The sequence below is a fragment of the Jaculus jaculus genome, chromosome 19, assembly GCF_020740685.1.
Source record: "Jaculus jaculus isolate mJacJac1 chromosome 19, mJacJac1.mat.Y.cur, whole genome shotgun sequence".
NCBI classification, from domain to species: domain Eukaryota; kingdom Metazoa; phylum Chordata; class Mammalia; order Rodentia; family Dipodidae; genus Jaculus; species Jaculus jaculus.
Genome location: NC_059120.1, coordinates 7,765,532 through 7,783,408, shown reverse-complemented (window position 1 = coordinate 7,783,408; position 17,877 = coordinate 7,765,532). Strand labels below are relative to the sequence as shown.

Here is a 17,877-nt window from a genome sequence, read left to right as displayed (position 1 = left end):
TTTTAAAAAATCTGTTTTAAGTCAGGCATGGTGGTGCACTTTTTTTTTTTTTTTTTTTTTTTTTTTTTTGGTTTTTCAAGGTAGGGTCTCACTCTGGTCCAGGCTGACCTGGAATTAGCTCTGTCATCTCAGGGTGGCCTTGAACTCATGGCAATCCTCCTACCTCTGCCTCCCGAGTGCTGGGATTAAAGGCGTGCGCCACACGCCCAGCTGTGGTGCACATTTTTAATCCCAGCATTTGGGGAACAAAGGTAGAAGGATCGCCATGACATCAAGGCCATCCTCAGACTACATGGTGATTTCCAGGTCAGTCTGGGCTAAAGTGAAACCCTACCTGGGAAAACGAAAATCTGTTTTAAAAGAGGATTTAAAATTATTTAAAGTGGCCCAGCACTGTGGCCCACACCTTTAATCCCAGCACTCAGGGAGGCAGAGGTAGGAGGATCGCTGAAAGTTCGAGGCCACCCTGAGACAACACAGTGAATTCCAGGTCAGCCTGGGCTAGAGTGAGACCCTACCTCAAAAAAACAAAACAAAAAAATGAGTATTAAAAAAAAAGAAGATGGGCTGGAGGGATGGCTCAGCAGTTAAGGAGCTAGCCTGCAAAGCCAAAGGACCCAGGTTCAGTTCCCCAGGACCCATGAAAGCCAGATGCACAAAGTGGTGCATGCTTCTGGAGTTCCTTTGCAGCGGCTGAAGGCCCTGGCACACCCATTTTTTTCTCTCTCTCTCTCTGCCTCTCTCAAATAAATAAATAAATAAAAATTCATATGCTACTAAAAAGGTTATGGGACCAAGTATACTATTTATTTTATGTATGCATATTTATATATATTATTCATTCTAAAACTTTTACCAAAAAACCTATTTCAGGGCTGGGGAAATGGCTTAGCGGTTAAGGTGCTCACCTATAAGCCTAAGAACCCAGGCCTGACTCCCCAGAACCTATGTAAGCCAGATGTACAAGGTGGTGCAAGCACACCCACTCTCTCTTCTCTCTCTCTCCCTCCCATAAATAAGTAAAATATATTTTTATAATGATTTCATTTTATAATTATAAAACAGAAGACAAAACACATTTTGAAATGTAAATATATTTAAAAAATTAAAACACCTAAGAAGTGCAATTTCTCTATATATATTTATGAAAAAGTAAAATATTTATGTGCATAACAGGTAGTAGCAATATATCCATAAAGCAGCAGTTAGTGTTTTTTTCCCCATATTTTGGTTTAATACCATAGTGGTAGTTCATTGTTTTTAGGGAAATTATTTAAGATACATATAGCATATTATGCATAAGTTATACATGACTGTGTAATTGGAAAATTAATTCCGTAACAGTGTTTTCTCTAAAACCACATTTACTATTAAACAAATTATTATAAACTAACAAACAAGAAAATGAGCCTATAATTTACATTCAAGATATATATAGTCAACTCACATAATATTACGTATGGTGTTTTAAAAATGGTCTATTTCTAAGATATCAGTAAGCCAGGCTGTTGGGATTTCCACAGGAGAGAAGTTGCCATTCTCTCTTGGTGAAGACGACGTCTGCTCAAAGGACATCACAACCGTGTTTCTAAGACCAGCTGCGGCTGTTTCCCGAGTCAGAGTGAGGCGCGCACTCAGCACGCTGTGTTACACGCAACCCAAAGCAGTGTTCAGAAGGGGCTCACACCTACTTACCGTTGCCAAATGCCTTCGCTTGCTCTCCTCTTTCACATATATGTGTAAAGAATTCTAATTCCTATTAAGGAAGCCACTACACTGATCATTTAAAGATATAAGCAATAAAGTACTGGGATGACCTAGTACTTTACTAGAAATATAGTAACTGACTCCACAAAACCAACTGTTACTTGGAAGCGAGATGCTAAAGCCTTCTGACCTGGAAGAAATGAGATGAAGTGCAGTGAAGTGGCTCTCTCCTCATCCCTAACTGTAAAAATCCCGTGTGCCGGTGTAGTTGACCCGTCTCTACGCATGCAACTGAATGACCCTTCAAAAGAATGTGCACATCTTTACACAGAATTCACCTCTGCATCAGTGAAAAACCAGTCCTTTTATATCGTCAGTGTCTTATCAAAATAGGGTAACAAAGCCCTTCTCGTTCTATGAGGCAGGAAGGTGCTTCCTGAGAATGTCTTTGGATGCTGCAGATATTGTGTCTGGGAAGGACACGTCAAACTCTATTAGAAGATCACCACGCTGCTCAGGATTTTTTGGAAACGGCAGCCCGTATCCAATGATCCTTCTCCTCATTCCGGGTTTCACAATATCATTGACTGACATCGGGATGTTCCTTCCATCCATTGTTGGGACATTAAGTGAACAGCCACACAGTGCCTAAAATCGACCAAAAATAAAGTTAAAAAGCTCCAACATGTAGCCTAAGTACAGATTACCTAACAAGAAATGATAATATTAAGGTAAGATGCTAATTTAAAAAAAAATTGTAATAGTTGTAAAGTATTTTTTCATTAGAAAATCTCATGCATATGCTAGATGTTAAAAAGACAGGGAAGAGGGCTAGAGAGATGGCTTGCTGATTAGGGTGCCTATAAAGCCAAAGGACCCAGGTTCAGTCCCCAGTACCCACATAAAGGCAGATGCACAAAGTGGCACACACATCTGGGGTTGGTATGCAGTGTTAGAGGCCCTGGTACACCCATTCTCTGTCTCTCTTCTCTCTGTCCATCTCAGCTTGCAACTAAAGAAAAAAAATTTAATAAAAGACAGGAGAAAAGGGAAGGCAATGAGAGTGGAAAGGAAGATAGACTCTTCCACGCAGCCATGAAGTCAACAGTGCGCAGGGCTGCTATCACCATCTCAACTGCAGAATCAAGAAAGGGAAAAGGAGGGCTGGAGAGATGGCTTAGCAGGTAAGTGCTTGTTTGTGAAGCCTAAGGACCCCAGTTCGAGGCTCACCTCCCAAGGACCCTCGTAAGTCAGATGTACAAGGGGGCGCTTGCATCTGGAGTTCTTTGCTGCAGCTGGAGGCCCTGGTGTGCCCATTCTCAATCTCTCTCTCTCTGCCTCTTTGTCTGTCACTCTCAAATAAATAAATAAAAATAAACAAATAAAAAAGAAAGAAAGGGAAAAATACAGAGCCAGGAGGAGCAAAATAGAAGCCCTACTTCTCTAAACCCCCGTTTACTGAGCTAGATGCCATACAATTCATGCTGGCCCATACAGAGAATGAATCTAGACCTCACCACCAGGAATGCACAAGGGTCTCTGAAATATGCACACAAACAGAGCATGGGCACAGTGCCATGGCCGAGGTCTTTGCAGAAGGGCACATCAGCTCTTGGGCCTATCTTCCAGGAAGACAGGTTGCATGGACTAGCAAGCACTGGCCCTGCAGCAGGATTTGGGGCAAGCTGACAGTGCTTCAAAGCAAAGCTAAGACAAGGACAGTCAAACGCGATAACAACAAATGCATTCTGAGGTAGAAGTCAGATGTCTACCTTTTAACTTAACCTAAAGCTTGGACTATGGTTCAGGGTTTATAGGGTCATTTAGGAGCTTTATGCGGGGGCCGAGGAGATGGCTCAGCTATTAAAGGTGCTTGCTTGCACAGCCTGCCCAGGACCCACATAAAGCCAGGCACAGGAATTTTACATAGAAAACTGACATGACCTCATGGGTTACAATTAAATTTAAAAAGCAGTACAAATAAGAACTCAATAATTATGGCAAAGCAGTACTATCACATGTTACTGTTATGCAGGTATAATTTGCTATCTATTTTAAGACTTGTCATACAAATATTACTTCACATTAGTAACTTTAGAACCAATCATATAAATGGGCTAAAGCAATGAGGTCAGTGCAGACCCACATGACCCACAACTGTAAAAACAGGTAAACCAATATTAGGCTCATAATACCTAATGAAGCCTGCAATTAAAACTGACATCCACAAGCCAGGAGCTAGGCGTGGTGGTGCACGCCTTTAATCCCAGCACTTGGGAAGCAGAGGTAGGAGGATCACTGAGAGTTCAAGGCCACCCTGAGACTACATAGTGAATTCCAGGTCAGCCTGGGCTAGAGTGAGACCCTACCTCAGGAAAAACAAACAAACAAAAAAAAAAAAAAAAAAAAAACTGACATCCAGTCCTAGCTACAGATGACTGGACTTCTGTGTAAGTAAGAAGAAAACTCAGTAGCAAAGGCCAGTAAGCTAGAAAAGAGATCTGAAGGGAAGAGAAAGGAAGGGAGGGGGTACTTAATAGGATGGTATTGTATATATGTAAGTAGAACAGATTAATGGGGGTGAAAAGGCCCAGGTCAGGGGAAAAGATTGAGTAAAGGGAAGGTGGACAGAGGGCTAATCAAAATCTCTTAAGAGGATATAAATAAAATCATATGGAATCCTACTTTTTTGGACAATGGAACATTCAGGAGCCATAGATTGTTACTAGAAAATTTTCAGTGCCAGGGATGGGATACCTTCCAGTGAGTTGTTGGCCAGGGAGGTCCCTGATACCCCCAAAACATTATAACCCATTGCTGAGGCCCTTGGTTTCCCACCAGGAATAGATGGTAAGACTCTACTGCTGAAGACTCCACATACTTGGGCTGCAAGGCCACTGAGAAATCCTGCTGGAACTGAACTGATAAGCTCCTCCATGTAGACCACCTGACAGAAAGCTGGAAGAAGCCATTCTTCATGCAGTTCAATGGGAGAGAGAGAAATCACCAGTGAAAATACTCAACAATGCACACTGCAAGTCTTAAATTTTGCCAGCCAGGCCAAATGAGCCAACGGGTGCAATAGTGGCACGTCTGTCATGGTGGAAACCAACTGCCCTCCAATTGGACTGGAGGCCCACTCTATGGGAGGGAATACATCCCTGATACTGAAAACTTAAAACAGGGGTAGTCATGAGCCCTAGGGGTGTGACATCTGCTGCTGTCTGGCTAAATGTATATACTATGCTTATCAAAGTGTCTAGTAAGCACTTCTCTTAAAATGTTCATACCCTTATATTAATGCTACTCTCACTTTTGGTAGAGAAGCTTCTCTTTTCAGATGGCAGTGACCTTGGGATGACTCAGAAGGCATCATGGTGCTGGGAGGAAGTGACAGGAATGCTTAGCACTGCAATATCTCTATCACACTTCCCAAGACTCAGGGCCTATTGCAGAAGAGGTGGTGGAAAGAATGTAAGAGCCGAAGGAAGGGCAGGACTCCTTACAACGTGCTCCTCCAGACACAAAGTGGCCTGAATATCCATGACCTCACAGTACCTGACACTATCTACACAAGACCACCATAATAAAAGATTGTGACATAAAAATAAAGGAGGCTGACTGAGAGGGGGAAGGGATATTATGGAGAATGGAGTTTCAAAGGAGAAAGTGGGGGTAAGGGAGGGCATTGCCATGAAATTGTTTATGATCATGGAAATTAATTTTAAAAGCTTAAAAAAAAAATCTGACATCCAGGGCTGGAGAGATGGCTCAGCTGTTAGGGTACTTCCCGTAAAGCATAACAACCCAACTTTGATTCCCCAGCACCCACATAAAGCCAGATGCACAGCAGCACATGCGTCTGGAGTTTGCTTGTAGAGGCTGGAGTCCTGGAACACCCATTCTCCATCCCCACACTCCTTTGTCCCCCCCCCCCCGCCCCCACTGGCGTGGTGGTGCACACCTTTAATCCCAGCACTCAGAAGCTGAGGTAGGAGGACCACTATGCATCTGAGGCCAGCCTGAGACTAATTCCAGGTCAGCCTGGACTACAAGACCCTACCTTGAAAAACAAAAAACTGACATCCAAATGTTAATGTAAGAACTAAACTTATACTTCCGACATGGGGCTTGGTGGCGCACGCCTTTAATTCCAGCACTCGGAAGGCTGAGGTAGGAGGATTGCCATGAGTTCAAGGCCACCCTGAGACTCCAGAGTGAATTCCAGGTCAGCCTGGACTAGAGTGAGACCCTACCTCAAAAAAAACAAAAAAAAGTAGTACTTCCTCAGTTATGAGGAATAATAGAAATAAAGTGTGGTAAACACTAAAATGTGAGCTATTATTTAGATAACCCCCTGCAAGGAAGCAAGGGCATACATCTGTTTAGTTCCAGAATCCACATGTTAGTAACTTACCTCCCGTAAATTAATTTTAGCTGTATAAATTATATTTGATCCATCTCTTTTAAATTTGGGGTGATCTTTGTCTTTAATAATAAAAACAATGTCTGCTGGGATGCTATTTGGTGTTTCATCTCCTTCCCTTGGAAAAGTAATTTTGGTGCCTTCTTTCCATCCTTTTTTAATTTCAATGGTGAGAATTTTGTCCTCAGATCTGTAACTCCTTCCATCAGGGTTCAATCTTTTTCGAGAAATCTTCATCCGTTTGGTACAACCACTAAATACTTCTTCAAGCGACACTCTAAGTTCATGAATCACTGGAGGGTCTTGCTTGAGACGGGATGGTCCTACGGAATTCCTGTCTCTTGGATACCCGTTCATGCTGAATCCAAAGGCACTAAAGGGGTCTCCATCTATTTCCATTTCTTCAGAGTCTCGACCACCACCCATCCGTCTTCCAAAGAAGATCTCAAAGGGGTTGGCACCTCCGAAAAATGCTGCGAATGTGGCATGAGGGTCGCCATGGAAAGTGTACCGGAAGGTCCCTCCCTGTCCATCAGTACCTCCTGCTCCTCCTTTCAAGCCTAGGCGAAGAGAGAAGCAAGATTAGAGAGAAGCTCTACCTCCTGTCAGCTAGCTTTCCGTGACGGCGGCCACACCACCCTGAATGTGCCTTACCAAGTTAGGTCATAACCTATTAATGGTCAGAAGTGTGATTGTGGGCCAGATGTGGTGGCACATGCCTTTAATCCCAGCATTTGGGACAAAGCCTAAGGACCCAGGTTTGGTTCTCCAGAAGCCATGTAACCAGATGCACAGGGCTGAGCATGGTGGTGCACACCTTTAATCACAGAATTGGTGGTAGGATTGCTGTGAGTTTGAAAGCATCCTGGTACTACAGAGTGAGTTCCAGGTCAGCCTGGACTAGAGTGAGACCCTACCTCAAAATAAATACATAAATGTGAAGAACCCAATTTATCTAGAAGATAAATCAACAGTGTCTCTTTCTTCCTCCCTCCCTCCCTCCATCCCTCCCTCTCTCTCAATCCCCCCCCACACACACACGGTTTACTCGTTTAAAAATTCTACAGGGTTTTGCACATTTCTTAGGTAGTTTCTATTATTCTATACTATCTAACAGTCTCAGCTGGTATCTGAATTTTTATCGTTACTCACAAACAGAAATCTGAAGAGACAACAAAAGAGAGGTAATCATCTGAAAACTATCAAAATGATACATCCAAATAGCAGCTAGGGAAATTCCTAAGAATCTGAATGACAGTGCAAGCAGGACAATCACTTCAACACACAGCTCATCCAAGCATTGTTAGCACAATTTATATCCAAAGGTGAGAAAGTCAATGATAGACTTTCTTAAATAACAGAATAGGGTTATAACTCAAGGTGATGACCATGATGATGACCAAATGAATAAATGATTAAAATCATTTTATTTTCATTCTTTATCCCACAGACTTCATAAAGCGTAATTTGTTTTTGTTTTTGAGGTAGGGTCTCTTTAGTGCAGGCTGACATGGAATTCACTATGTAGTCTCAGGCTGGCCTCAAACTCACAGTGATCCTCCTACCTCTGCCTCCTGAGTGCTGTGACTAAAGGTGTGAACCACCACACCTGGCAAGTATAAAAATTAATCAGCTAATTAAACTGAGCTTATCTATTCTAACCCTTTACAAGACTAAAATGTGAATGCTTTGGGACCCATAACAGATACATGGAAACAAAGAATAACATTTTTAGTTATGACATCATAGGTTTGGCTTTCCCCTAAAACTTCTTTCTTCTCTCCCAAAAATGGTAATCCAGTCAGTACTACAGTGTGTGAGAAAGTTCACATGCAGCTGACTGCAGGGACTTACTTATCAATACTAACAAGAGCTCTAAAGTGTTCCTAGACATCAGTCAACTATGCAGCTCAGATAAAGAACAAAGCTACTTTAATGTTGAGAAAATCCCATCAAAATCCCTAGCACCCCAATTATAACTAGCATGTTATCAACCATATAGTTAGTCTATCATCATGAATACTGCAACTCCTAGTGAAAAATGTCCATGTGCAACTGGATTCCTTCTGCTATCCAAAAAGTCTTAACACAGGGCGTGGTGGCACACACCTGTAATCCCAGGACTTGAGAAGCAGAGGTAGGAGGATTGCCATGAGTTCGAGGCCACCCTGAGACAATAGTGAATTCAGGTCAGCCTGGGCTAGAGAGAGACCCTACTTCAAAAAAACAAACAAAAACAAACAAACAAACAACAACAACAAAAAAAAAAAACAAGCTGGGCGTGATGGCGCACACCTTTAATCCCAGCACTTGGGAGGCAGAGGTAGGAGGCTCACTGTGAGTTCAAGGCCACCCTGAGACTCCATAGTGAATTCCAGGCCAGCCTGGGCTAGATCGAGACCCTACCTTGAAAAACCAAAACAAAACAAACCAAAACAAAAACTCAGTATGCAGCAGCAAATACGTTTTGGTATACTATCCATAGCCATGCTTTCCACTAGTAAGTTAACTAAAAATTCACCCAAAACAGAAATACTGAAGAATTGTACTACTGTAAAGAAAAAAAATGTTAGTACTTTTAATTCTTACTATGTAAAAGATCTACTATGTAAAAATCCAAGTTTTTAGCAAGAGTTAAGAAAGTTAAACGATAGTGAGATCTTTTGAACAGTTATAATTCATAAAATCCAATTAACTTACGTATCTTTAAACATATAATAATCAAGGATGTCTAGCTAATTAAATATATAAGTTAAGGAATGAAAGCAAGCTAGTAGAAAGATAAGATTGACAGACGAAATTCAAGTTTGATCACATAAGAGCTACCTTTCAGCATGTGAAGGAAATTATTACACAAACAGTAAACAATTATAAAAATAAGGAATAAAAAAAGAAATGTTAGGAAACCAGAATAAAATACTCTAAATATGTGTTGTTGGGAAATGTTCTTGAATCTTAATACAAACTTTTCTATTCACATCCACTGAACCATACAGAACCAAATCTACAACTCTCGGAACAGAATCCAATTTTATTTTTTTAATTTTTTTATTTTTATTTATTTATTTAACAGAGAGAAAGACAGGGAGAAAGAGAGAGAGAATGGGCATGCCAGGGCTCCAAGACACTGCAAATGAACTCCAGATACATAAGTCGCCTTGTGTATCTGATTTAACATGGGTTCTGGGGAATCAAACCTGGGTCCTTTGGCTTTGCAAATGCCTTAAAGGCTAAGCCATCCCTCCAGCCTAATGTAATTTATTTGAGAGAGGGAGAGAGAAAGAGTCAGAGAGAGAGAAAACATTGGTGCATCAAGGCCTCTAGCCACTGCAAATGAAGTCCAGACACATGTGCCATTTTGCATCTCACTTGTGTGAGTACTAGGGAATCGAACCCAGGTTCCTAGGCTGCTCAAGCAAGCACCTTTACCATGAAGCCATCTCTCAAGCCCTCAAAATCCAATTTTAAATTTATGTAGCTGTTGTACTGCATGTAGCCCAGTGGAAGACAGAAGTCATCAGCAGTGAAAACAGTGGGCACTGGAAGCTTCAAGTTTGGCCAGACAGGCCAAATGACCGAACTGGTGCAATAGTGGCATGACTTCTCTGGGGGAAACCAACTTCACTGTAATTGGACCGAAGACCCACTCTATGGGCCTCTATGGGAGGGAATACATGCCTGGTAATGAAAACCTAATCAAAAGCCTATGGCAGGGCAGATCATGAGCCTTAGGGGCACAAAGCCTGCTCTTGTCTGGCTAAATGTATATATTCCTCTCACCAAACTGCCCTGAAAGCACTACACTTGATGTTCATATTCATATACTAATGCTACTCTCACTTATGGCTAGAGAAGTTTTTCTTTTCAGATGGCGGTGACCACTGGGATGACCCAAAAGGCAACATAATGTTGAGAAGAAGGGATAGAGGAGTATCCAGCACTGAAATATCTCTACCACACCCTCCAAGGCTCAGGATCCATTGCAGAAGAGGTGGTGGAAAGAATATAAGAGCCAAAGGAAGGGTAGGACTCCTTACAAAGTGCTCCCTCCAGGCATAAAATGGTCTGGATATCCATGACCTCACAGTGCCTAGAAATACCTTCACAAACCCTCATAATAGGAGAAAAAGAAAATTACATCAAAATAAAAGAGACTAATGGAGAGATGGAAGGGATATGGAGAGTGGAGTTGTGAAGAGGGAAATGGGGGAGGAGAAGTAAATATCATGGTTTATTGTAAGTATAGAAGTTGTCAACAAAAAATTTTAAAAATTATGTAGCTGCATGGTTTTTGTTGTCAAATGGTTCTAGTTTGTAGAAATAACTTTATTTTACAAAAAAAGATGGGGAGATGACTTAGCAGTTAAAAGTGCTTGCTGGGGCTGGAGAGATGGCTTAGCGGTTAAGCGCTTGCCTGTGAAGCCTAAGGACCCCGGTTCGAGGCTCGGTTCCCCAGGTCCCACGTTAGCCAGATGCACAAGGGGGTGCACGCATCTGGAGTTCGTTTGCAGAGGGTGGAAGCCCTGGCGCGCCCATTCTCTCTCTCTCCCTCTATCTGTCTTTCTCTCTTTGTCTGTCTCTCTCAAATTAAAAAAAAAAAAAAAAAGTGCTTGCTGGCCACTGAGAAATCCTATGGGACTGAGCTGATAACCTCCTCCATATAGACCAGCTGACAGAAAGCTGGAAGAAGCCATTCTTCATGCAATTCAATGGGAGAAAGAGATACCACCAGTGAAGATTCTCAACAGTGGACACTGCAAGCCTTATATTTAGCCAGCCAGGCCAAATGAGCCAACAGGTGCAATAGTGGCACATCTGTCATGGTGGAAACCAACTGCCCTCCAATTGGACTGGAGGCCCACTTCATGGGAGGGAATACATCCCTGATAATGAAAACTTAAAACAGGGGTAGTCATGAGCCCTAGGAGTATAACATCTGCTGCTGTCTGGCTAAATGTATATACTATGCTTATCAAACTGTTCCATGAGCACTTCTCTTAATGTTCATACCCTTATATTAATGCTACTCTCAGTTTTGGTAGAGAATCTTCACTTTTCAGATGACAGTGACCTTGGGATGACTCAGAAGGTATCATGGTGATGGAAAGAAATGACTGCAGTGCTCAGTACTGCAATATCTCTATCACACCTTCCAAGGCTCAGGGCCTAATGCAGAAGAGGTGGTGGAAAGAATGTAAGAGCCAAAGGAAGGGTAGGACTCCTTACAACGTGCTCCCCCCAGACACAAAATGGCCTGGATATCCATGACATCACAGTGCCTGACACTACCTACACAAGACCATCCTAAGAGGACAAAAACATCACGACATCAAAATAAAAGAGACTGATTGAGAGGGGGAGGGGGTATGATGGAGAATGGAGTTTCAAAGGGAAAAGTGGGGGAAGGGAGGGTATTACCCTGGGATATTTTTCATAATCATGGAAGTTGTTAATAAAAATTTGGAAAAAAAAGTGCTTGCTTGCAAAGCCTGATGGCCTGGGTTCAATTCCCCAGTACTCACCTACAAAAGCCAGAGATAAAAAGAAGTACAAGTGTCTAGAGTTCATTTGCAGCGGCAAGGACTTTGGCATACCAAAACACATACATATAAATAAAAATATCCCCACCCAACCAAAATAAATTACAGCCAGGTGTGGTAGCTCACAGTTTTAATCTCAGCACATGGAAGGCTAAGGTAGGAGGATCATTGTGAATTCAAGGCTATAGGAGAAGTTGTAATTCCAGGTCAGCCTTAGCTATAGGGAGATCCTGCCTAAAAAAAAAAAAAAAAAAAAAGATGGGCTGGAGAGATGGCTTAACGGTTAAGGCGTTTGCCTGCAAAGCCAAAGGACTTTGGTTCAATTCCCCAGGACCCACATAAGCCAGATGCACAAGGTGGCGCATGAGTCTCAAATTTGTTTTAGTAGCTGGAAGGCCCTGGTGCACCCATCTCTCTCCTGTTGTGAAATGAATAAAAAATTTATCTTAAAAAATGTAAAAAAAGATTACATGCTGTAAAGCTACCATGTAAGTATACAGTTCAGTTGTCATCAACGTGTGGAGCAGCCATCCTTCAAGAGAGTTCTCGTGCTCCTATTTGTAGCTCATCCCTGTTCCTGCCTCCAGCACCAGGCAAGCGAGTTCTGTCTGTCTCTTTTAAATCTGCCTTTTCTAGCATGTCATATAAATGGAATTACATAACACGCAGTGTTCTATCTGCAGCTATTTCATTTGGCATATTTTTGTGGTTCAACCAGGCCGCAGCATGTCTCATTAGCTCGGTCCTTTTGATTGCTAGAGGATCTCAGCGATGTGTGTGCTTTCTGTATATCCACCCGCTCCTCTGTGGTGCAGAGCTGCTGTTCGGAATACCCAGGCACAGGTCTTTCTTTGTGTGAGAACATGGTTTTGCTTCTTTTACCAATTCCTAGGAAGAGAACTGGATCCTATATTAAGCTTAAACCATCTGTATTTTTTAAATATTTATTTGAAAGAGAAAGAAGAGGAGGCCAATAAAGAGAATGGGTGCACCAGGGCCTCCAGCCACTGCAAACAAACTCCAAACACATGCGCCATCTTGTGCATCTGTCTTACGTGGGTTCTGGGGAATCAAACCTGGGTCCTTTGGCTTTGCAGGCAAACTCTTTAACCACTAAGCCATCTCTCTAGCCCAACCATTTCTATATTTTTGTCCAACTTGTTTTTAAGCAAAGCATTCTATGTATTTTATTTATTTATTTGAGAGAGATGGAGAGAAAGAAGCAGGCAGACAGAAAAAGTAAATATGAGTAGGGGAGCCCCAGGGCCTCCAACTACTGCAAAGAACTCCAAACACATGTGCCACATTGTGCATTTGGCTTTATGTGGGTCTTAGGCTTTGCAAGCAAACACCTTTAACCGCTGAGCCATCTCTCCAGCCCCCAAGCAAAGCATTTTATTTTATTCTTTATTTATTGTTTTTTGGTTTTTCAAGGTAGTTTCTTGCTCTAGCTCAGGCTGACCTGGAATTTACTGTGTAGACTCAGAATGGCCTCGAGCTCACAGCAATCTTCCTACCTGGACCACCTGAGAGCTGGGATTAAAGGTGTGCGTCACCACACCCAGCCAAAGCATTTTAAATTTCAGATATAAGAGATTTTCAAGCATGAACAAACCAAATTGATTCTCAGTTCATAAATGTACAAGTTTAGCATCATCTCATATACTTCTCAGCTCATCATTTTTCTCTGCTCTCCCAACTCTAGAGAGTAACAATGTCTGGGGGCTCTATCAGGTAAGGTAATAGTACCTCCACAGCACTACAGCTCAGCGTTCCTTACTGCTGGAGAACCCTATGGGATCTGGATGGCAGCGCAGACACAGTGATGAAAAGCAAAGAGACAATGTGCTTTTCCTCACCCTCACAAAGAGTACCTGCAGGAGAATCTGGGGGAAGGTGCTGGAGATTGAAACCAGGGCCTCCCACGTGCTTGGAAAGTGCTGTATCACTGAGCTACACCTCCCAACCGCTAAGGGAGGTGGGGGAGGTAAAAGAATTGAAACATTCTGAATAAAGGAAAAATAAGTAGACCACTTTTCCATGAAGGAAGAATTATTATTTAAAAAATTCACTTCCATCCCACTGTACTTTTAAGTAATCTATAACTATTATAGACCATTTCTGCATACCCGATTTTAATGCTTAAAAACAAACCTCTCCTCACTATTTTTATTGCTTGTGTCATTTATCTGAGTTAAGAACAACAATAAAAGACTCAGGGCATATAAATTATGCTGATGCAGTTCTTTAAAAAATTCAATCACTAGTAATGATTACTTTTTTTAAAAAGTCAAACTAGAGGGAAAGCAGAGCAGTATAATTATTAAAAATGTGCCATTTGGTGACATGAAAATTCTGAAAATAAATACCCTTAGCAAACCTGATTGTATAGCTTAGTCACAACAGAGACATGCCTGAGCAATCAATGAGATGGGGCCAAATACCTTACATTGAAATCAGTGTGATAGCTGCCTTTTCATGGAAAGTTACAGTGCCACTCCAAGTTTATGGATTTCTTTACAAAATTACAAAATAACTTTCTGCAATGGCAGTAGATTACTGGCAGTGTCTCAAAATCCTGCTGAGCTTTGGGATGAACCAGCCCTTGGCACTTTGAGTAGCTTGAGCACAGGGGACACACAGGACTGATGCCCACTCCGCTCTGTCTGCAGCAGGCACTCTAAGAACGGCTGCGCAGACCCTCACCCCAAACCGCAGCCTCAGCCTCAGCGTCTGGCTACTCGGGCCACAAAGTAAGAAGGCACAAGGGGGAGGAAGCTAGGCACCCAGTCACCTACAGTCTCCCTTAACTTGCTTAATTCAATGTGGTCATTGCTCGACTTCATTTGAAGGCTGTATTTTTAATTAGGAAAAACTGATGTTTAAATGCAATTAACAAAGGGATAAAAAAAACTGTTTCCATAGTATAATCATTTAAGGGCACTGGGGAGAAAAACTAATGGAAAAAGTACTTTAGTCCTAATCTTAAATTTTGAAAATCTTCAAATTTATAATTAAAGGGTTGCTGCTGGGGTTAATTAGCCATTTAAAACTCGGATTTTATGACTACATTTATATGGCGATGATGACAAACCTGGCTTAAAAATCAGAATGATAAAAAAAGACTTTCAAATGACCCCCATTTACTCTGTTCACTAATTTCTGGTTTCACAGAGCAAAAACTGAAAGTGTGGCAAGGAGGGAAAAGGAAGTTGTCATACTTGCATCCACACCTTGATGGTAACATTTTTCACAAGGAACAGTCACCCAAAAGAAAACCAGTAATTGTGCTAATCAGGTGGCCATTTTAGGTCAAAAACTGTATTTTTGAGATCTTGTTCTCTTGGCACACAACTACTGTTTACAATTAAGCTAAAAAACTTGTTCTGGTATTTCATGACATCAGGAAAATTCTTTCCTCTCCAGGCAGAATGCCAAAAGCAGCCGGCAGCTAAATGCCTGGGCCTCTGCTTCTCAGACGGCCGGTGGCCGGCACTGGCTCGGCCAGCTTTGCTCCAAAGACAAAACAGCTTGTTTCTGTTGTTGAGAATAAGATGTAACGCTACCCAGAATTTGAACTGCCAACCTAAAGATTTTAAATAACTAAGGACTTGATATCTGGCAGAAAATTTCATTAAAAACAAAACAGGTTGCATAAGACTTTTAAACAACTCATTCAGAGATATGAGAATTTATGGCTCCTTTTGAAACATACAAGGCTAGCATCCTAAATCTAAAGGTTAAAACAAGCACAGCGCAACATGCCCCCCCCCAAGAGACAAAAAAAAGAACATTTCATTCATAGCTACGCATCACTCATTCAAAGAGGCAGGGATGGAATTCCATTTTTAACCTGTTGTCTTTTTACTGTTGCTGTCTGAGGGTCTGCTCCCACGGCCAGCAGCAGAGGACAGAGAGGAGGAATAGAGCCAAAGGCTCAGGACACACGGAGCCCTTACCTTCTTCCCCGAACTGGTCATAGATCTCCCTCTTCTTCGGGTCGCTCAGGACTTCGTAAGCTTCCGCGACCTCTTTAAATTTTTCTTCTGCCTGGGGAGACTTGTTCTTGTCCGGGTGGAATTTGAGGGCTTGCTTTCGGTAAGCCTTCTTAATATCTTCCTCGGAAGCTCCCTTTTCAATTCCCAGAATGCTGTAATAGTCTTTCCCCATGTCGGATGCCTTGAAATGAACTTAGATCGCCCTTTGTGAAAAGAAAACAGCGTCCCCGGTCTTAGCAACACAGCGATTCTGAGACAAATAAACCCAGCTGGGGATTTGAAAGTTAAATCAGCAATTCAGCTCAGCTGTGTCCCGTGGCCCAGCAGCAGGCAGGAGTCGGTATTTAATCCTTGCCCGGCAGCTCACTTACAGATAAATATACACTACCCGGGAGCCGGCCTCCTCCTGGATCCTCCCATTTTCACTACGTGTCTCCGCACTTTCTAGAACAGCTATTGCTACAGGACGTCACTTTCCCAGCGGCCTCTAGTCAAAGTACTGAGCTGTTTTCTCCTCCTCCACGATTAACTATTCATTTCCCTTACTACTTAAGAGGCCAAACTGGTTTAACAAACCAGTCCTTCAACAGACTGTCAACTGCACATTATCTACCCCATGAATGGAAAATTAACACAAATCATTACAGCCATTAAGAGCCTGGGCTCACGCGCTACCAAGTTATTACACAAGGAAAAGTGCCTCGAACTTAGTTTAGGTATTTTAATTTCAATCTCAAGTCACCTAATTGTAAAATACTAATAGTGACACATGGGTTGTATAAATTGAAATTTTAAATAAATTGTATCATTCTCCAAATTCTAGAGGTCTAGCAATCAATCAGAAAGGCAAGAAACCCAATACATCAAATTCTACATTGTAAAAGGGCTGCCATAAAATTAAAAACTATCGGGGGCTGGGGAGATGGCTTAGCGGTTAAGCACTTGCCTATGAAACCTAAGGATCCCAGTGCGAGGCTCAATTCCCCAGGACCCACATTAGCCAGATGCACAAGGGGGCGCAAGTCTGGAGGCCCTGGCAGTCCATTCTCTCTGTCTGCCTCTTTCTCTCTCTCTCTGTAGCTCTCAAATAAATAAATAAAAATTAACAAAAAAAAATTCTTAAAAAAAAAAAGCACTATTGGGGCTGGAGAAATGGCTTAGTGGTTAAGGCATTTGCCTGAGAAGCCAAAGGACCTACGCTCAATTCCCCAGAACCCACTTTAGCCAGATGCACCAGGTAGAACATGTGTCTGGAGTTTGTTTGCAGTGGCTGGAGGCCCTGACTGGCACCACTGATTGGCGTGCCCATTCTCTCTTTCTCAATCTCTATCTGCCTCTTTCTCCCTCTCTCAAATAATAATAAATTTTAAAAAATATGTAAAAGCACTATTTTAAAATTAATAAAAGACAAATAGAATTTTAAGTAACGACTTGAACTAGATATTGTTTTTATTTTTGGTAATAGTTAATAGTTTTCATAAAATATCATGTATTTGTACAGAATGAGACCTCCGGCCTCCAGGGTTGGTATTTTACATTGCAGTAGTTAGGGGAGAGGATCAGATTACAACATGCTCATCCATTGGTATGTGCTATTTTAAAAGTCAGTCATGAACTAGAAAGATGGCTTGTCGGTTAAGGTGGTTGCCTACAAAGCCTAAAGGACCTCAGTGCAATTCCACAGGACCCACGTAACCTAGCGCACAAGGTAGCACACATGTCTGGAACATGTCTGGAGGCCCTGGCATGCCCATTCTCCCTCTCTGCCTCTCTCAAATAAAAGAATAAAATAAAATAAAAACTTAAAAGGCAGTCATGTAAGAACTACTTGTTAAAACACACTTCCCCAATTTTAAATATACTCATTGATAAAGATTTCTCCAAGCACAGGGAAAAAAACATCTCCCTAGCATATCATTTTAGGGAATCCAGTATTAAATATTAATATGTTTCCTTCTAATCCTTTAAAAATATTTACGATTATCTGGTGAAATTTTGTGGTTTTTGTTTGTTTGGTTGGTTTTGGTTTTGGTTTTTCAAGGTAGGCTCTCACTCTAGCTCAGGCTGACCTGAAATTCACTATGTAGTGTCAGGGCGGCCTCAAACAATCCTCCTACCTCTGCCTCCCGAACACTGGGATTAAAGGCATGCACCACCACACCCTGCAATTTTTTTTTTTTTTAATGAACAGTTTAAATCACATCAT

At 41.9% G+C, this 17,877-nt stretch overlaps 1 protein-coding gene across 2 annotated transcripts in view; it reads right to left on the bottom strand.

Moving 5' to 3' along the window:
* Positions 1–1,143: 1,143 nt before the first annotated feature.
* The window catches only part of Dnajb4 (DnaJ heat shock protein family (Hsp40) member B4), a 45,135-nt gene continuing 28,401 nt past the window's right edge, over positions 1,144–17,877 (bottom strand). Inside the window, exons 1-3 of one of the 2 annotated variants that reach the window (XM_004653644.2) lie at positions 15,633–16,117; positions 6,125–6,693; positions 1,144–2,355 (exon numbers count right to left, since the gene is read on the bottom strand). In XM_004653644.2, coding sequence (XP_004653701.1) covers positions 2,122–2,355; positions 6,125–6,693; positions 15,633–15,843 — 1,014 coding nt within the window. In that variant the 5' untranslated portion in view covers positions 15,844–16,117 and the 3' untranslated portion in view covers positions 1,144–2,121. Of the gene's footprint in view, positions 2,356–6,124; positions 6,694–15,632; positions 16,118–17,877 lie in introns of those variants that run through there. The other variant, XM_045138717.1, reaches the window with a different exon arrangement.